Raw genomic sequence first — 20,255 nt, forward strand, 5'->3', positions numbered from 1 at the left:
CATCGAACAGATTTGTCTCAGCCTAAAAATACCATAAACATTTTGGGCAGCATTCTCTGTTCCCTTATGGTCCAAGATGCAAACACTCCCAAGCCGACAAGTTACACGCAGTCCTTGGCACCCAAAGAAATGCTGTGTTTGCACCACATGAAAAGATGAATCTGCATCCAAAGCTGGAGAGAGGAACATGGGAAGCGGAAGGACATTGGCGGATGGTGGGGAGAGGAGCCGAGGCTCGGCATGTCTAGCCAGCAGAGCTGCTGTCATCTGCTCCGAGATCCTGTTCAGGCGGGTTCAAAGCCACTCAGGCATCCATCCTCGTCCTCATCCCTTCTCCTTGTGTGCAACAGGGCTTGGGCTGCTCCAGGATGTTTCTGTTTTCTATTCTGAACCCTGCTAGGACCCTTCCTGATCGTGGAGTTGGCTGGACTCAGACTGGGTCTCACTAGAGCCCCAGTTCTGTGCAGGTTATTGGTGTCTCACCTGTCAGATCTTCACAGCATGTCTTCTCCTTGGAGGTTCAGGTCATGGTGGGAGGCTTGGCAAGCACAGCAGTGGGGTCAGGATCCTGCTCTACCCTATGGGCAAGGGACGAAGCTGATTGTGAGGTCTGCATTTTGTTTGGAGATGTTTGAGTGGCTGAAGGGGTGGCTGCCTCTGTGTGACACCCGTCTCCCATTCCTGTAGGAGAGACACAGCCTTGTGTGCCTCCAGAAGCACTTCAGGGGTATGAGGAGGGGGTGACACAGGCCTGAATCCCTTGCACAGCACAGCAGACAGCAGTGGAGCTTTGCACAGGGATTGGAGCAGTGGGGCCTTGCATGGCACAGAGACTCAGGGCTGGCACCAATGGAGCCTTGCGTGGCACAGGGATTCAGATCTGGTGGCAGTGGGGCTTTGCATGGCGCAGGGACTCAGCTGGCAGCAGTGGAGTCTTGCATGGCACAGGGATTCAGGGTTGGCAGCAGTGAAGCTGAGCTCTTGGGATGAGGCAGTCGGTGCAGCAGGAGGGGTTTGAGCCCCTCCGCTCCCTGCCTAGCCCCGGCCCTGACTGCTGCAAGCTTTTAAGTCTGAGAAAATCTCTCTGACTGCAGTGAGGGGGAGAAAAAGGGGGGGTCCTTAATCGCAGGGCCCGGCCGATGCCTCAGACAGGCACGCTGAGTGCCACGTGCGCGCCCGGCTGCGGATCACGCCGGCTTTGCTCCTCGCTGTCGCTTCTCGTTTCCCGAAGCCCAGCTGATGTGCCAGCTCCTGGTGAGGGACAGGGACGGGGCAGGGCTGTGGGGATGCTCCAGGTCAGGCAGCGCATCCTCTGCTTTCCCTGGCTGTGTGGCTGGCTGCTGCTTTGCTCCCCGTTCCGTTGCTGCAGGAGGTGCAGGGGCGCCATGTCCTGATCCTTTCCATCCTTCCCCAAAGTCAGGAGTTGCTTACATTGCAGCCACCCTCCTTTAAGGGAAGTCGGCTGCATCCTGGCTGAGCATCGCTTCCTCTCACATGCCCGGGGTTTCCTGCTGCTCTCCCACCCTCCTCGGGTTAAAACCCACTCCTGAACAGGGTGTCAGCAGCCACCAAACCAGGAAAGGGCTTTTTTTTTCTCTTTTTTTTTCCTTTGTGAGGTGATGTTCTCACCCTGGTTTTATCCTTTGGCATTTTTTTCAGGTGAAGAAACTCAGTTGAAATGGACTTTTAAGTGAGAAGAGGTTGTTTTCCCTTGCGTTTTCAGCACTGTAGGTTTTAGGAAGGAGGGATTTCCTTTAAGTTTTGTGAACAGAGCTGAGTGGGACAGCTGGCCACGGTGAGGAGAAACACCACAGCATGGGCACAGCCCCTTATTAGACACCGGAGAGTCTCCCCAGCACAGCTCCTGCTGCACGCATCTGTAGGAAACACAGCTTCATTGCTTCCATGGCTCATGGAACAATGTTTTCCACTTTGCCTCTGAAAGAGAAAGAGAGAGGGGGGAGGAAAATCTCTTTTTTAAGCAAGGAGGGAGACTCAACTTTCCAGCTGCCTCGGCGAAACAAAAGATTTGGGGAAAGAATTTTGCAAAAAAAATACAGTTTCCAAAAAAAGGCAAAGCCGGTCCCTTCCCCACTGCAAGAGCACGGCACGTTTTTTTGCGTGCGTCGTACGAAATACAAACAAGGGCAGTGGACAGAAATAGCAGAACAACTGGGAAGAATCCTCAGGAGCCTTCAAAGAGTGGCCTTGAGAACCAACCTTTGGCTCAGCCTTCGAGTTGAGCCCCAGCTCTGGTGACCAGGCAGCACGGATTGCATGTGCTGCCAGCCGTGCCAATAGAGCGCATTCTGCTGGAGCTGCCCCTCCTGTGTGAAGGGGAAAGAAATGGCAGCAATAAGCAGGATTTGGGGGGGATGGCAGCACCAAGTGGGGCTTCACCCCCCCCTCCCCCCCATGTGCTCTGCTGTAAAGACATCACTGTGGGCGCAATCCAAAGGAAGAGCGTGAAACTTGGGGTGGTGAAGCGCGCGTTTTGAAAGCCTTGTTTCTTTTGGAGAGGTGGTGTCAGAATCTGCTGGTTTTCCTTGCTGCTGCTGCTGAATTTACCACGTGAGCGCCATGGCTGGCAAAATGGTGTTGGTTTCTGCAAGCCTGGATGATGTCGAAAGTGGCTGGCGTTGAAGCACGGGTGCAAAGACGGAGGGGTTTCAGCTGGAGGGAGGGGAGCTTGCTGGGATGGCAGTGGGAGGCAAACAGCTCCTGGTTGCACTGCCTGCATGGCTCCAGGTAGAGCAGAACGGCTCCAGGATGTTTTGGCCTTGAAGCAGAGGTGTTTATAGCTGTTTAGGAAGGGAAGAGGAGAATTGTCAAGGCCTTTATTTTTCCCCCTTCTGAATTTGGCATGAAAAGAGATCAAGAATTCCAGGAAATTCTGTAGCTTCGACTTAAAAAAAAAAAAAAAATTGGCAAGTGATGGTTCCATAATAACGCCTAATTGCTTTTGGTATTTTGAAAATAAAATGATTAAATGTGCACGCGTAGCACAGGCTGCAGATTGGCTTCTGCTGTGTGAAAAGAGGGACTTTTTGCTCAAACCCTGCTTGGGTTTTTTGCTGAGTGCCCATCCTGCCAAGCTCCTGCATAAGGGAGCGCAGATGACCAGGACCTGTGTCTGCTTTTTGGCCCTGTTTCCTATGTGCAAAAACATCTTACCTATTATTTCTAGCAGGAGGGTGCATCCCATCCTCGAGGTTCATTTCCCCTCCTTGTCATCGTGCTGACTGGAGGTGACAAAACCCTCAGCTGAGCTCGTATGGGTCCAAATTCAGCACCAGCACACACTGCTCTTTTGAGATCTAGGCAGTTTTTCCCTCCATCCATCCGTCCGTCCATCCGTCCCTATCATTTAATGCCACCTTTGTGCTGCAGGGACATTCCGGGAGAACCCCACCAGTCCCAGGTCTCAAACTGTCCTGATTGTGTTTTCAGACGTTAAGAAAGAAAGGTTTTAATGGCTGTGACAGCCCGGAACCCGACGGAGATGACTCGATAGACCAGAGCCCCTTGATGGAGGATAAATACCGTAAAGGCAGCGAGGATCTGGATATCCTGTTCAAGCGATACGGTGTAAGTAGCTGCTCTGTGGCCGGAAAGCCTTCATTATTCTGTTTTTCTTCTGTTCGATTTCCCCCCCAACCTCGTCCCCACTCCTTCCCCAACACCCCTGCTGCCCCCTTCCCTCCCTCCTCCCCCCCCCCCCTCCCCCCCCCCCCCCAACGTCACACAGGCGCTGAACAAGAAGCACAGGGAATGCGAAAGCCCGGAAGGGGATGAAGTGTTTGCACTGACCCCGCAGACGGAGGAGAAATATAAAAAGATTGATGAGGAGTTTGATAAAATGATGCAGAGTTACCGGCTCGCAGTGAGTAGCTGGTGGCCTGCAGCCCTTCCCGCCCCGGCTGCCTCTGGGTGACGGGGGTCTTGCATGGCTTTGCTTTGGAGCCGTGCTGTGCCGTGGGAACCAGGGCCCTGAATGCACCCAGAGGGGCAGGAAACGAGGGCAGAAAAGGGGGGAAAGGGGCTGGTGGTGGAAGCAGCACCAGGAGCTGTTGGGGACCCTCTGGTCTCCCAGCTGGAGAAGTGGGAGCAGCCCCCTGCGCGACTCAGCCAGCATCCCTGGGCTCTGGGTCAGGGCTTCTTCTGCCCCTTGGCCATGAGTACTGGATTTGAGTCTCCTTGGCCACTCTTTTGCCCCCCATAAGGGGTTTTCTGTGGGTTAAGAGCCCCAGGCCCCCATGAGCTAGCGGGGAGGAGCACTGGGTCAGCCCACTTTGGGCCATTTTGCCTTAATTCCACCCAAATCCATCAAGCCCTCAGGGCAGCTGGTGGCCATGGCAGAAATCCAGTGAGGTTTTAGCCCGTGATCCCAGGCCCGTCAGCGGGGTGGCATCAGGACAGCGCTGGAAGGGATTTGTGTCAGAAGACGGGAGGGGGGAACGCGTGTCAAATTAGTTGTTAACAGTGGGAGCGAGGGCTGGCGGTGCAGGCAAACCTCCTTCAGTGGGATTAGCCCCGTGTCACTGCAGCCATCATGGACGCTGCAGGGAGCAGGGAGGCTAAGGGCTGGATTCAAGGGCTGGATGCAGCAATAGGAAATGACACAGCCCCCTCCCCACCTTAAAAAAAAGAAAAAAAGATATCTGCCCTTCCACGCTTTGCGAGCCCACACAGGTTAAAAATTCTGGCTTTTCAAGAAAATTGGGTCTTGAAATCCATCCCCTTTGGTTTTGCTGACTCAGCTTGCAAAGCACGAGGCGTTTTGCCTCGGTGGCATCTCGCTCTTTAGGGAAGAGATTCTGACCCCACCAGGGCTTGCTTGGGGTGGAGGCACAGCTCCATCCCCTTGCAGCCCCTGCACTAGCCCTGGCCTGCCTGTGTTTTTGGGCAGGGGGGCATTCGGGTGCTGGGGGTTCAAGGCAGAGCATCCGGCTCCTCATCTAAACCCCCTGTGCAGTGGGGATGGAGCAGTTCCAGCAGAGCGTGTGCTGTTGAAGGTGACGCTTCTCCTTTTTAACCAGCTGGAGTGTTTTTGTGTGTGATGAGAACTAACTGGGCTCGTTAGCTAACAGCAGCCGTGTTCGCTGTGGAGAGTCCCTCTGCGCTCGGAGCGTGTTTGCAATGGCTTTTGACAGAATCAGACATCATTAGGGCTTGGCTGATGTGTGCATCTTCTCCCCAGATTTTGGACTGAGGTGTGAGTGCATCCAGGCAGCCCCTGTGCCCCAGCTACCCCCAGGCACTGGTGCTGGGTCCCAGTCGCACGCTGGCCTGGCAGCAGCATGGAGACACAGGGGCTGGATGCTGCTCTCTGATCATCCTCGCTGAGGATGTGAGGCACCGGGTTTTGCTCTTCATTCCCTCTTCTGGGAACGCACACACACGTGCTTACAGAGATTTATTGCACAATGCTGCCACGCTGTTCACACACCTGACAAAACCTGCCAGGCTCCCTGTGGCCCCCCACCTTTTTTTTTTTTGTTTGTTTGGTTGCAGCTGGTTGCAACCCCTGGTTGCAGGGCCAGGGCTGTGTTAAGGCTTGTACAGCCCTGGGAGGGGACACGCCAGTCCCCAGAGCCCTTGGAGCCGTGCTGCAGCGCCAGCTCGGGGCCACAGGATCTCTGAAGGACAGGATGCCCTTGAGCGGGTGGGAGGGTTTCCAGCAGTGAGCCTGGTGAGCACCGTCCCTTCTTCCCTCCTCTCCTCTCCCCTTAAAGGAATTCAACCACCAGGAACAGCACCCTGTAACACCATGGTGCTGGGAACTTGGCTCCCTCCACGCCTGCTGGTGTGTTTGGTGGGGACGCTGGGTGTTGTCTGGTGGCACTGAGCGCTCTGCTTTCCCAGCCCTTGGCAAATTAAAGTGGGATTTTAACAAAGCCCCTGCTAAAGCCTCTAAGCAGGTGCCTGTTCCTGTTAATGAAGAGCAAATCAGTGACATAAGAAAGGCTGATGGGATAATCACGGTGAGTCTGGTTCCTGCGGGGACGCTGGTAGGTGAAGCTGGTCCTCGACCTGCAGACAAGGATAGGGCTTGAGCCGTCCTCCTGCTCCCACCGGGTCACCTCCTCCTCCTGCCCCACAGCTCCTGGTGGTGGAAGGACAGACCTCAGTGTCACCTGGAGGGCACAAGGCGCTGCGAACCTGTCCCTGGCACTTGGAGCCACTCTGCAGAGGGGCAGGGGGCGGTGCTGCAAGGGGAACCTCATGGCACTTCTCCCCTCTTTGATGCTTTGAGCTCTGAAAACGTGACGGGGAAATAAACGTGGGCCTAAAAAGAAAGAGAAAGCAGCCAGTGGGAAATCTGTGATGTGTCTAGGCAGACTCCATGCTGTTCCACAGGAGTCTGTCTGGGCTCCTGTGCCAGTGCTGCCCCAAGATGCTGAGATGGATGGGTGCATCACGCCCCGTGCAGATGGAAGTGCAGCAGCGTGGAGGCTTGGGGTGGCCACGCTGACTCCCCTGCAGCCATGGGACGGTGCTGCCAATCCCAGGCAGGATCTGCCCCCTCCCCTCCCCCCCCTTGCTGGGAGCCTGCGAAGTGAGCACCTCCTTCTACCTGCTCCCCTTCACCTCCTGCTCTCTCTCTTCAGTCTGCAGTGCCCACGCCAAACTTTGCCATGCCAGTGACGGTTCCTGTGACCAACCAGAACACGCTGCAGTTCAGCAGCCCGGGCAGCTCGTTGGTGACCCAATCCCTGGTAACCTCATCGCTGACTGACCCCCGGCTCCTCTCACCACAGCAACCAGCACTGCAGAGGAACACCGTGTCCCCAGGGTTGCCGCAGCGGCCAGCCAGCGCAGGTGAGTGGTCCTACATCCCCTCTGCAAGAAGCCCAAAGCTCCAAGCGACCGCTCCCTGCCCAGGGATCACCCTTGCTTTTCCACATCAGGATATTTCACATCAGGCGGTGCGAGTGGCTGTGAGTCACCCGGTGTCTTTCCCAGCCCAGGTCTGGCTGCTTGTGTCCCAGCGCCGCCGGGGACGTGGGACCGCTGCCTAAAAAGGGCCTTTTTTTTGTTGTTGCCTCAGCCTGCGGTGGCTGCAGTTGGTCGCTGAGCGATTACTCACACAGACCTGCTGACAGATCTGAGGAGTGGTCCTTTCCAGCGGGGACTGGCGTGGGGTGGTGAGAGCAGGTTGGGGAAAGGCTCTCGTCACCCGCGCTCCCTGCGGTGAGGGGGACATGTGACCGCAGCCCGACTCTCCTGCGGTGCCATCATAAATAATAATAGCACGCAGAAAGCCCCTGCTTGCTATTTCGGTCCTTGCAGATGGTCTGTAAAAGTCGTTTGGGCTGCAAATGGCAGAGGCAGTGTTGGTTTGGCTGCCCAGGCTCACTGAAAGACTGAAGGAGTTGGGCATGAGGAGCAGGGCCCCAGATTTCAGAGGAAAAGGGATCTTTTTGCTGGTTCCAAAGAGCAGCATCTCCCTCCTGCGCTGTGGCTCTGTCTGTAGGCATCACCCCTGCCCTCTTGCTGGCCTCTGCAGAAAAAAAGAGGCTTTGCTGTCAAGCAGAGCCTGCTTGGCGCTTGCCGTTTCCATCCAGCTCACGAAACATTTGTTTCAAGGGGGAATAATTTTGTGGTTGCGAGCACTGAGGTGTTCCAAGTCCAACCATCTGCATTTCATTCACTCACTGCCTGGGACACGGAAGAAATCCTGTTTATGGGAGCCAGAGCCTTGCATGTGAGACAAGCTATTTCTTTTATATATATATATATATATATATATATATATAATTTTTTTTTAACAATGCAGTCAAGAGGAATGCAGCGAGCTGCGTTATTGTTTCCAAAGCAAAGGCAGTGCTGGCGTGGAGCTTGCTCAGTGCTCACTGCTGCCGTCTGCTCAAGGACTTCAATGCAACCAAGACCCTGCTTTGCATCCCCATCCCCTGCAGGGAGCACGGTGCCTGTTGTGCTCTAGGGAACTCTGTACCCTTTTGCCAAGTAAAGTATTTTTGGGACCACGACACCCATGATCACGCTTTCACATGGGGAACAAAATGCCTATCTTGCGCGGCAGCATGCTGGCATTGGTGCTTTCAAGGGCCTGCTGCCACCCTGAGCCCTGCTTTGACAGCAGTGGCTGGAGGCAGTTTCCTGTCTCGGGGTGATGGAGCTGTTATTGGGCAGCCTGAGGCCCCTGCTTTGCTTTTCCCAGTGCTGTCCAAGCATTCACCTTCGTGCAGCAGAGCCATGGAAGGCAGCGTTGCAGCAGCGCTGGCAGTGTTAGGGGTGGTTTCCATTCGGTGCAAACGTTACAGGGCAGATAGTGTTTCACACTGTGCTGTTGGGGCTCATTTCCCTGCAGCACAGCCCCTGTGTACCTCCAGAAGGCTTGGAACAAAATAGCCACAGTGTTTTCCAAGCCGTGTGCTTTGGACCAGGCCCTTGTGCCGCCTGGCTGCTGCCCAAAGGAAACGGATCTGCCTGGATATTGTTTCCAAACCTGATCACCAGGAATGCTGCTCATTTTGCCCAGGACTTTCTCGCCGGGAATGCAGCACTGCTGATTTTCCTTTGCCTTCCTCCCTCCCCCAGGAGCGATGTTCAGCATGGCCCTGACCCCGTGTTTCTGGTTGTTTCATAGGGGCGATGCTTGGGGGTGACCTGAACAACACCAACGGAGCTTGCCCGAGTCCTGTGGGTAAGTGAGGAGCGGTGTGGGGCTGGCACTAGCAGGCTGGGCTCTTTTCTCTCTTCTGTGCCTCCATTTCCCATCAATAACACAGGAATGTGTTTTCCTTTCAACCCAGCACATTTGGGGAATGGAGAAGTGCTAAGGAGGGTTTGGCAGCGAGAGGCTTTGCCGGAGATGCTCCAGGCCAGCCTCTCTGCAATGTTCCATCAGAGATACAGGGAAGTGATGTGCTTCGTGGGGCTGAGGTTCTTGCTCTTTGGAAGAGCTACAAACCAAAGAGCTTTGGCTTTTGGCAGACAAAAGAAGACCTGATTTGGGCTTTAGCACCCCGAGCTGAAACCCGCTCCTCCGCTGACCTCAGCTGAGTTACTTAACACCTGATTCCTCCATGCACTTGGGCCCTGTAAAGGAACTTTACAGCGAGGAAAAAAGCTCATTAAGGCCCCTTTCCACTGCAAGAGCCCCGGCACTAACTCAGCTCAGACCGTGTGGCTTAACTCCCCGGCTATAAAATGAGCTAATAATGCCTCCTGCCCGCGGCTCGGGTCAGCCAACACACAGCCTCTGGCACCTGCTGTCCCAGGCGAGCAGAGCCCTGCCCCCTGATTGTCCCTTTTGATGCTAGTTTTGCCAGAGGCTCACTCTGGAGAAGCCTGGCTATTGGCATTAACCCCAGTGAAACCCAAACTGGTTCGGAAGCGCTTCTGCAGCACCGCCAGCCCGCGTGGGGATGGGGTGGCTTCTGCTAGAAGGGAGAGGGGGGCTGTGTGGGGCTGCACCCCCCCCGCCCTGCTGCCCCCCAAAGCCACCCGCCGCCCCCACGTCAGCTGTTGTGAGCAGCCGTGGCAGCGAGGAGCTTGGCAGAGCTGCTGAATGTCAGCATTGACGTCACCGCAGCACCGCAGCATTCCCCGCGTTCCTGCCGCCGCTCCAGGAAACGGGCGTGAGGAGCGGGGCATGGCCAGCCCTGCCTGCCCTCCGTCCACGGGGGGCTTCTGTGTCCCTGGGGCATCTCGTCCTCCTGTCCTCCTCTTCCTCGCGCGCTCTGCGGGATTGAGGTTACCTGCAGCTTCTGAGTCATCAACCGCGGGTGGCCGCGGCCCGGATTCTGCAGCCATGCAGATTCTGCTGTGCCCACCTTGCATCTGGAGGGAAACACCCTGTGCTCACTGCGTCCATCAGCCTCCCTGCGTTTGGGTGTCTTTACACTTTTGAAGATGTTGCATTTGTGCATTTTTCCCCTGTGCAGAGCAGCACGTTGTTGTTCCGTCTAGGCACAGCATGGCAGGCGTTTTACTTCATTAGACACGTCCACCCCAACCCCACAGCACCGGTGTCCTGCCCACCCACCCCAACAGCTGCCCACCGTCGTGAGGCAGCATACCTTGAATTTGTGGTTGCCGTTGGAGCTGCACGCGTGCGCATTGATGTTGATGCCATCTCAGCAACAAAAGCATCAAGTTTTAACTTTCCTTTAGGCTCTGTTCCCATCTCAGGGTTGGGGGGCAAGGCTGTGTCCTCGCCAGGATCATCCCATCCCCAGTGTGCCTGGCCTGGGGCGGCAGTGGGCACCTGCCATGGCTGCAGCATTGCCGCTGCCAGCTGAAATGCAGATGTAGAGCAGTGGTAGATGTGATTAATAATGCAATCAGCGACCTATTTTTCCTGGTCTAACGTGCAGTGAATACGAGGGCTGAATCCTGGTGATTGCTAAACGCCTTTCTATCTTTGGGGCCTATTCATAAAAATAAAAAAAAAAAAAAAAAGCCCTCATCAGAACAGTAATCTGATCCAATTTATTCCCTTCCTGATGTTCATCAAATCTTTTCCTTTTTAAATTTTTTTTTTTCCTTCCCTTTTTTCTTTTTTCTTTTTTTTTTTTTTTTGCCTTCTCCTCTTTGCACATAAAATCCTTAAGTGGGGCAGCGGGAGGAGGAGGAGGAGGAGGAGGAGAGACTCTCAGATCTTCAAAGGGGCAGTGGGATCAGTGCGCCAGGTCTTCCGCTCTGCCCACAGCCCTTTTTGCTGCCAAAAAGCAGCTTCAAAAGTGAACGTGAGAGCGATTATCTGCCTCGACAGGGCCCTGCTGCCCTGCTACCAGCAGCGTGCAGGGGTCGTGCTGAAGGCAGCACTGCAGCGTTGCGGTGATGCCCGTGGGCTCCTGCAGGCGAGGAGCTGCTCGGTGCATGGGGGTCTGCATCCCTGCTCTGCACACCCAGGACAGCTTCGCAGGGCTCGCCATCGCCACGCGTTTCACCTTGTGGCCGTTCTCCCGCAGGCAACGGCTACGTGAGCGCTCGTGCCTCCCCTGGTCTCCTTCCCGTCTCCAACGGCAGCACTTTGGGCAAGATCATCCCAGCCAAGTCCCCTCCACCACCACCCCACAGCACGCAGCTCGCCACCAACAGCCGCAAGCCGGACCTGCGCGTCATCACCTCGCAGAGCGGCAAAGGGCTGATGCACCACCTGGTGAGCAGCGCCGCGTGGCACTGCCAGGGAGCTTGGCACCAGCGTGGGTTCGGTACAGGCACCTCTTCCCCGTTGTGCCGGTGGGAGCTGGGAGGATTTCCCTTTGCGTTTCCCTTTGCACCGAACCCCCTGCGTGTCCCTCATTGCGCGCACGAATGTCACCCGGCGTGCGACGCGCGCCCCGTCCCCGCGAGCAGCCGGCAAGCGCGGGGTGCGGCGGCGGTGGGTGAGGGCAGCGGGTTAATGGTGCCTCTTGGTTTTCTCCCCGTTCCTGTGCGGGCAGACGGAGGATCACCTGGCTCTGGTGAGTGACACTGAGAGTGCGTTGTGGTGGGGCTGTGACCTGGGCCGCTTCTCCCGTTTGTCCCTGCATCCCTGACTGGCCCCTCCGCTGGGAGCGCGGCATCGATGTCGCTGCCCCCTTCCTTAAAGGAGCTACGAAACCCCCCTTGTTTTTAGACAAATCGGAAGGAAGGGCTGAGCTGCAGGCTGTCACGCAAGCTGTCAGGTGGTTCATCCTCCTTAGGGACTCACCCCGTGTGCCTGTGTGCCACACAGCCAACCTGGGCACTGCTGTCCCCATAGGGGGGCATGGGGAAACCTGGCCCGCAGCGGGGGGGGGGAGAGTAGCATAGGCTCTCTCCTATTTTCCTATGAAGCTATTATTTACAGCCTGTGTGAATTCATTGCCTGGCTCACCCGTGCACCAGCCCTTGTTTGTGCACAGGGGCAATTTTCTGTGTTATTTTTATGGCTTTTTTTTTTTTTTTTTTTTCCTTTCTGCCAGCAAAGTGAACACCACCTTGTTTGTGGCAATGATTCACCCTTTTCTGTTGCTATTCTGGTTCAGGGCAGATGGGCGACAGGTCAGCGCAGTGAGGAAAGGACGAGAGCCACTGTAGGATGCAGCAAACACAGCCAGGGAAAAGCTTTCCAAAAGCACAGGAATGAGGCAGGACCTCTCGCAGCCTGCGAGGAGATACTTGGCCAGGGCCAGGGCTGGCTGAGGCTTTTGCAGACTTGAATTCTGCTTCTCTCCGTGCCCTACAAACCTCCCTTCCCTACCCGAATCCCTGGCAGCGTTGTGCCTCAGTTTCCCCACCTGCAGCCTCCAAACAGCCAGCACCTCCACCTCACCCTTCCCTCTGCCGCAGGGCATTGCCTGAAGGAGCAGCTGGCTTTAGGCAAAAATCAGCCAGGTTAGCATGAATAGTTTTAATTGGAGCTGCCAGGCTGACTCTGCCTGTAGCAAAATGTGGTCCTTGCCCAACCCCAGCTGGCAGCGAGGTGACAGAATCCAGGAGGGGGACAGGGAGCTTGGCACAGCTCTGCAGGTGGGGGCCATCTGCCCACAGCTGCTCTGCAGGCTCAGTGCTGCAGTCACCCACCTCCCTGCATCCCCTCCCTGCATGTTGCCCCCAGCTCTTATCCTAGCTCTCTTTTCCCTGGGATGTCACCCGCCTGCTCTCCCCAGGATGCTCCCAGCCACCCCAATGTAAGCCGTGGAGCTGCTTTTAGTGGGGTCAGGAAGGTGATACCCCTTCATGTTTCTGCATGCCATGGGCTGTTTCCCATTGGAAGCATAGGGCAGAATCTGTTCTACCAGTGCACCACCATGTCACCTGGGAGCATGACTGCATGGTTTTGTAACAAGCCCGAGTGGCAGCTTGCCACTCAGGGTATTTTGCAACCTATGTGTGGCATCTTGCACATGTCAGCACCTTTTGCCTGCATGGTTTGGGATTAAAACTAGGTGCTGCCTTGCGGCATGGCGAGGCCACACACCTGAGACTGCAGGGGATGAGCTCCTGGTGATGGCATTCCCCTTCAGCATCCCTGCCCTATGGGGCAGTGGGCACCCCCTAGGGTGACTGCCAGCAGGATGCAAGCCAGGAAAACCTCTGACAGCCTCAGCTCTTCAGCAATTAGCACCCAGCTAATCGCCTTCCTCGGCAGCGGGTGGGTGCTGCATACCCTTCTAGGGCAGGGTTGAGGTGCTGAGTGCACCCCAGGAGATCCTGTGTTGGTGCAGACACTCATGCCTGGCCCTAAAACTCCATGGCTGCCCTGGGTGCTGCTGTGCTGGTGCAGGCTGTGCCCCAGGGGATGCAGCAGCCTCGTGCCAGGCGTGCTGGGAGCTGGGCAGTGCCCCAGGCTTCACGGGGTGACGTGTGCCGGGGGTGCTGCAGATTAGAGGCAAGCCTCTTGAGTCTGATTTAAATCAGATCAGCAGAGGCAGCCCAGATTATCTGCCTTGTAAACAGGGCTGAAGCTGACCCGTAGATCTGCCCACGTAACCGCCTGAAGAGCCGTGGGGAGAGGCTGGCGTGCACCCAGATGAGCGCAGGATTTTTCCACCAGGGACCCTGCTAATGCCTGAGTCACCCCAACCTCGTGAGGGCACCAAGCCCAGGGGCTGCTGAGAGCTGGTTTCTAGGATGCCACAGCACCCTTACAATCCTCTCAGTTGTGCCTCACGTCTGCATCTTGTGTTGGAGGCCAGGGACTCGCCTGTGCTGCAGGAGGAGCAGCCCTGTGCAGCACCAGGCACTGATTTCGTACTGTGATTTTCTCCCAGTGCAGTGAAGGCAATCGCATGCATCCTCTGGGAAATAGTAGCTGGTTTTGTTTCAGCAGGGGCAGGGGGGCTGTAAGGATTTGTGCCTTACAAACAGGCACCTCGCTGCAGCAGCACAGTGATGCCCTCCGTGCAGAAAACCCCCAGCCCTGAGCAGAAAAGTGATCCAAGGGCTCCCTGAGCTGCCCGTGAGCTTCACGGAGGTCGTGGGTGTCTGGAACCTGCTGGGGTTTGGGGCTTGGGGTGCAGCGGGCCGCCTTGTAACAGCCTCCATTTGCTTCCCCAGCAGAACACACAGCGGTTAGGTGTCTCCCAGGCGACTCACTCTCTAACCACACCGGTTGTTTCTGTGGCCACCCCGAGCCTGCTGACACAGGGGCTGCCGTTCTCTGCCATGCCGACTGCGTACAACACAGGTGAGGGCGCTGCCACCTCCTGCACATCTCCCTGAATGGCTGCAGAGAGCATCTGGTGCAGCTCACCGCTGCCAGATGCGGTCGGAGGCCAAGAGTTTCACGAGATGAAAACAAAGGGGAAACTCATTATATTAAGAATGGGAACTCGCTGTTGAATCCAGGAAGGCTGTGAGGGCACGGTTCTCATGCCGTAGCCCATTACGTGGTGTTGGCAGCGTGAAGATGCTTTTAAGTGGATGTTAATTGCAGCTACGCCCATCTCAGGGCTCTCTCGAAAGCTGCAAGTGATGTTGTAATAGGGGCTTAATGAAAATGAGCGTCAGGGACCCAAAAGTTTGGAAAGAATGCAGACCGTCCTGCTTGTAGGGCTGGTGAGGTGTGTGCTAGCCCAAGGCAACTCCAGCAAAGGGGCTGCTCACCTGCAGCCTGCCCAAACCCCTGGGGGCACCAGGGAGTGATGCAGGGATGTTTTCCCTCATCACTCACTTTGGTGTTTGCTCAGAGAAAAAATTGGAAGAAATGCAGAAAGCTGCTCGTCTGGAAGAACCCAGGATAGGCGTGCTGGGAACTCCCTCACATAATTAATAGGTGTAGCCCAGGAGATGCCTGTTTGACTTCTCCCCCTGTGTGGAAGTCGGTGCGGGCCACCAATGAGTCTGGGTGTTGCTAAAGTCCCCGAAATAGGTTTTAATTGGGCCTTGCACTGCTACAAATCTTGGTGGGGGGTTGTACGGGGGGGCGGGGGGTAGAGCTGGTTGTTATCTTTTGGTATTTATTTTCCTCCTGCAGCTTGGCCGCAGGCAGAGAAACCATTCCCACCCGGGCGCCTGTGGCTGGGATGTCTGAATGCCACAGGGCTGGCAGGGCTCACATCGCTATGGGGTGCAGATGTCTGCACCAAACCCAAGCCCTGGGTGCTGCTCCTTGTTCCTCCCACTTATAACCTAGGGATGTCCTCCCCGTGGGGCTGCTGAGGTTACAGGAGCTGTGTGCCCTTCCTTGCGCTGCTCGGGGTCGTCAGACCTGGGGGTGTTTGCAGAAATGGAAGGACCAGCGCTAGTGGGAATTCTCATGGGGTGAGAATGGGGCTGCTGCTGTGCAGGGAGTGCCTGCCGTCAGCCTGCCAGCATTGCTTGCTGCCTGGCAGCCTCCTTTGTGTGCTGCTGCTGCTGCTGCAGGGGTGGGGAAGCTGAAACCACAGGCACCCAAAATGACAGAGGCAGTGGGGAGGAGTGGGGTGAGGGCAGATCAGCATCGAGCATCTACATCCCTATCAGATGCAGACGTGGCTCTGAGGAAAGGGCTGATCAAAGCTTTGGCCATCTCTTGGAAGAGCAGCTTCCTTCCCCGTGCTGCGTAGCTGAGGAGTTGCCACCTTGGCAACTTGCAGAGTGTTGGGCTGGGTCCTCCTGCTGGGCTGTGCAGCTCCTTGCAGTGGGTCCTGCTTCGAGGCAGGCTCCTTGCAGCTTGGCCTCCTCCTATGGGGAGGGAGCGCCATCTGCTGATGCTCAGAAGCCGGTTGTGGTTGTGCAGAAGTGGGTCTGGGATGCGCAGACTGAGTGGCCCTCCTGCCCCCCTGCTCCTTATGGCCCTGCGGGCAGGAGGGGAGGCACACAGGGGGATTTGGCACTGCTCCCTCTCTGCCAGCTGCTCAGACTGGCTGTAGGGTGGATGTGCAGATTGTAAGGCACTGAATCTGTCCCCTTTGCCTCCGTGCGTGCATTTGCATGTGGATGTCTGTGGTTGTGTGGTACTGGAGAGAACCAAGTGCACTGCAGTGTTTATGTTTCGGACAGTAAAAGCCTCGAAGCTGGAAGAGTCACCTCCCATGCCCAGCATCTCTATGAAGCTGCCGAGTCCCTGAGCTATTCCCCAGAAAGGCACAGCTCTGTTGTACCTCTTGAGTGGGTCTCTGTCTTCCTGCAGTGCTCAGGGCTGGGTCAGAGAAGCCCTGACATTGAAATGACTGAAGAGCTCCTTCCCTTCCAGATTATCAGCTGACAAGTGCTGAGTTATCTTCACTGCCAGCATTCAGCTCACCTGGTGGGTTGTCCCTTGGCAACATCTCTGCCTGGCAGCAACAACAACAGCAACAGCAACAGCAGCAGCAGCAGCAGCAGCAGCAACAGCAGCAGCAGCAGCAGCAACAACAGCAACAGCAGCAGCAGCAACAGCAGCAGCAACAACAACAGCAGCAGCAGCACCTGGTTCCTGTATCACTAGGAAATTTAATGTAAGTGAAATGAGCCCCAGGGCCACTCAGCTGATGGTACAAATGGTAATAAAATGATGCGGAGGGAATTGGGCACCGCTGTCCCAGAGGTGACTGGGAGTCCCCAGGCAAGGTCAGGGCGGGGTGCTGCTTTCTGAGAGCCATGGCTTGGAGATGGCTGCCCAAGTGCAGCAGGAGCATTGCTCCCTTCTGACACAGGAGAGGAAGAGGGCATGGAGTAGGCATGGCAGATAAGGGAACTGCTAATAGTGGTCCTGGCATCGTAGGGAAGGCTATTTGTAACATGGAAAATGAATTGCTTTACTCCAAAAAAAAAAAACCAAAACCATCCATGCAGTCTGCTGCTGGAACAGGTGCTCTGAAATGGAGCTGGAAATAAAGCATCCCCACTCACAGAGCTTTCTCACAGTACTGCAGTCGAAATAAAGATTGAAGCAGCTCGCTCTTGGTTGCGCAGAGACTGCAGAACAGAAAGAAGCAGGGACTGAAGAAACGGAGGAGTTCAGTGGGAGCCCTAAAGCCTCCGCAGGGGAAAGCTGCTTGCACCTGCCTCTAGCACGAGTTGCTCAGAGCAGGTTGTGCATTGCCCAGCAGGGGCTCCAGGGCGTGCTCCATCCTTTGGTCAGGAGCTCAAGAGCTCTGCAGTGCCCAGACAACCCCACGCTCTGATGGTTTTGCACAACCGTTGGTGAGGCTGAGCACTGCTGAATGCTCTCTGCCTTTGGGGTGCTGTGCTGGGGAGCTGCTGTGGGCTCCAGCCCGGTGGGGATGAGGTTGGCAGGATCAGGTCCTGGCCTGGCAGGGATGTCGTGTTCGCAGTGAAGGGTGGGTGATGAATTCTGCGGATGGGCAGAGGGCTGCTGGAACGATAAGTAACGAGAGGCTTCCCATTGTCTCCTCCTCCCCTTCCTCCCCTCCCTCCCCTGTTCCTGTGGATGCTCAGACAAGGAAGCCACTTGTCGCACACCACCACTTTGACTGTCAACACCAACCCCAACATCAGCATCAAGTCGGAGCCCGTTTCACCCAACCGGGAACGAAACACTGCCACCCCACTCAGCACCTTCCCCCACCAGCCCCGCCACGAGCCCACCGGCCGCTCGCCTGTCGACAGCCTCAGCAGCAACACCAGCTCCTACGAGGGCAGTGAGCGAGATGATCCCACTCGCACCGACTTCAGCTCCTCCCTGGGGCTGCTGCGCCCTGGCGGTGAGGCTGAGGGGGAGAGCCCTTCAGTGAAACGCATGCGGTTGGATACCTGGGTCACATAACGGGTCCCCGTCATCCCCAGGAGCGCCGCTGGCTCGCAGCGGGGAGGGGAGGGGGGGGGGAGGGGAGGATTCTGGGGACAAAAACGGGTTTTAGGGGTTGGGGTGGGGAGATTATCATAAACTGCCTGAGAAATAGCTTTAGGATTTTGTAGGCATTCATTCTAGCACAACGGGCGACGCACGCAGTTCGTACAGCTGGGAGCTGTGAGTTCCAGGTTGGGTGGCAAGGAAGTCAAAGGGAGAGGGATTGGAGCTGGGGGCTGTGGGGCTGCGCTGGTGCAGCGATGCAGGCGCTGAGCATCCCTGAGGGCCTCCGCACAGCCTGGGCAGGAGGGGATGGTTCAGTCCCATGGGACAAGGCTGTGTGCTGCAGCGTTGCTTGGAGGTGTAGGGGGAACACGAGACAGGTTTAAGGCTTGATCTTTGCTGTTTGGGTGAGAGGTGGTTGTGGACATCATCATCTTTCCCTGCAGAGAAGGGGGCACCGCTGCTTCTGGCCACAACCATCCAAAACCTTCAGCCACCTCTGCTGAGGTCCCACTGAGCCCCGCAGGGTGCTTGGCTGAGGCAGGGCTGGTTTGGGAGAAACAGTCGTTTTACCAAAAAAAAATGCTGCAAGTGTGTCTAAAATGCATTCCCTGTTCTGTATGGGTCGAAGCTTTAAGTTAGAAGCTAGGAGTAAATCGTTGTTATTTAAGGATTGCCACTGAAATAACGTCCTTAGGGATTTTGCCTGAAGGCCTCGGGAGGAGTGAACTGAGCTGCACAGGATCTCTGCAGCAGCCTCAGCCACCTGGTTCAGTGGAAGGAAAAAGGGCACGAGGGAAGCAGGGGAAGTTCTGGAGCTGCTTTGTGGTGCCATCTCTGCCCCTGTCCCTGCTCAGGACTGTGAGGACGGTCCTCCGGCCACATAGTTCCTCTTCACTGAAGCTTGTGGTTGCAGAATGACACAGAACCTGCCCCAGCACCTAAACTCATCCTGCACAGGGAGTTCCCCAGGGGATGAGGGTTGTGCATCTGCCTCCTCCCAGAGATCCCAGCAGAGTTAGGTTCCAGCCCAACCTGTTGCACTGGGGCGGATTGTGATGAAAATGAATGCGGGCAACTTAAGGCGAGCAGTCAGAGGAAGGCCTCCGAAAATTCAGATGGGAGTGAACGGTGATGGCTGTGGAGAGGCAGCACGGAGCCAACGCAGCCCCACAATCCCTGCGCGGAGCTGAAAGAGGTGTGCTGGCAGCGACCTCCTGCTGAAACCCTTTGAAAAGTCCCGTTTGCCACCATTTCCCCAAAGGCTGATCTGGTTCCGAATGCAAAATGTTTTGGTGTTCCATTCCTATTGCGGCACTCCGGGCCGGGCTTGAGGAGGGGGGGGGGACCCACGTGGGCAGATTCTGTGCCCCAATCCTTATCCCTCCTCCTCAAACCCTGCACGGTGTGCGCCGGGCTTCTTGTCCACACCGAGGTGACGTGGATCTGTCCCCACGTCCCAGCTCCATCCCTCTGTCCCAGCTCTGTCCCCACGTCCATCCAGGAAGCAGCCACACCGCCAGCACCCTGCGTGCATCGGACCCACACGGCAGCTCTTTGCACGGCCTCGCTTTGGAAATTAGGTGGGATTGACGACGTCTCGTCGCTCTCATTTTCTTTTCTTTTTCCTGACCGTCCTGCAAGAAAAAATAACGCCGCAACCAAACGTTTTTCCGGCCCCGCAAAGGAGCGGGAAGGCAGCAGCGCGGCGCTTGGAGGGCGACGGAACATTTCTGCTCATTGACTTCACGCCCTGACTTCACATCTCAGAGAGCCAGAAAAAAAAAAAAAGGAAAAAAAAAAATACAAAAAAAACCAACCCAAACAAACCCAACAGAACGACCGTAAAGCATCACTGCTTTCAGCCACGTGGAGTTGGGCTGCTTGGTGTGCTCCAAGCCGTGCCAAACCGGAGCAGCGCAGCGCCACGACGCCACAGCTCAGCACTGACGCCTTGGGTCGGCGCATTGGGATTTCTCTCCCATCCCATCGTGAGCTCGGGGTCATCATCATTCTGCCCAGGTCATTTAATTCCCCATAAGAGTCCAGGAAACTCCTCCTAATTTTCAAAAGACAACGAGAAACGACAATCTTAAGAAACCAACACCCTCCTTCGTGCTTCTATGAATCCGTTCGGATCTTTGCGGTTTTTATTTCTCGTGCTCATCTGTACTGTTGACAGTTACAAATTGTGTATAATTTTTTTTTTTTTTAAATTTGGATTTTTTTTTTTGGCGTTGTATAGGGTTTAGTTTGAATATATATATATGTATTTTCCCATTTTTTTTTTTTAAAGGGGTGTTGCAAAAAAAAAAAAAAAACACACACAAAAAAAATAATTGCACGGTTGAAACGACAATAGTTAAAAATGCTGCAGTTTTTAGAGATGTGGAAGCAAAACGGAGCTTATTTATTCTCAAAGGCTATAAAATGCATGAAGAAAAAAAAACATTTACAAAAAAAAACAAAAAAAAGAGAGAGGAAAGGTGGGACCTGAGCAAAGCGTAGTGTTACGAATGGAAGACGGCGGCGGCGACGACGACGGCGACAAAAAAAAAATATATATATATAAAAAACGACAAAACAACAACAAAAA

The 20,255-nt window shown here is 55.5% G+C and overlaps 1 protein-coding gene across 5 annotated transcripts in view; it reads left to right on the forward strand.

Annotated features, from left to right (window-relative positions):
• The window catches only part of MEF2D (myocyte enhancer factor 2D), a 39,255-nt gene extending 20,308 nt beyond the window's left edge, over window positions 1-18,947 (forward strand). For 2 of the 5 annotated variants that reach the window (XM_042825496.1, XM_042825498.1), the window contains exons 5-12: window positions 3,451-3,588; window positions 6,612-6,822; window positions 8,615-8,671; window positions 10,944-11,134; window positions 11,418-11,438; window positions 13,999-14,128; window positions 16,118-16,361; window positions 17,305-18,947. In XM_042825496.1, coding sequence (XP_042681430.1) covers window positions 3,451-3,588; window positions 6,612-6,822; window positions 8,615-8,671; window positions 10,944-11,134; window positions 11,418-11,438; window positions 13,999-14,128; window positions 16,118-16,361; window positions 17,305-17,632 — 1,320 coding nt within the window. In that variant the 3' untranslated portion in view covers window positions 17,633-18,947. The remainder of the gene's footprint in view (window positions 1-3,450; window positions 3,589-6,611; window positions 6,823-8,614; window positions 8,672-10,943; window positions 11,135-11,417; window positions 11,439-13,998; window positions 14,129-16,117; window positions 16,362-17,304) is intronic. The other 3 variants (XM_042825499.1, XM_042825500.1, XM_042825501.1) reach the window with 3 other exon arrangements.
• Window positions 18,948-20,255: the final 1,308 nt, after the last annotated feature.

This window comes from Centrocercus urophasianus, unplaced genomic scaffold (assembly GCF_019232065.1).
Source record: "Centrocercus urophasianus isolate 14NV4802_14NV808 unplaced genomic scaffold, USGS_Curo_1.0 seq_240, whole genome shotgun sequence".
NCBI lineage: Eukaryota > Metazoa > Chordata > Aves > Galliformes > Phasianidae > Centrocercus > Centrocercus urophasianus.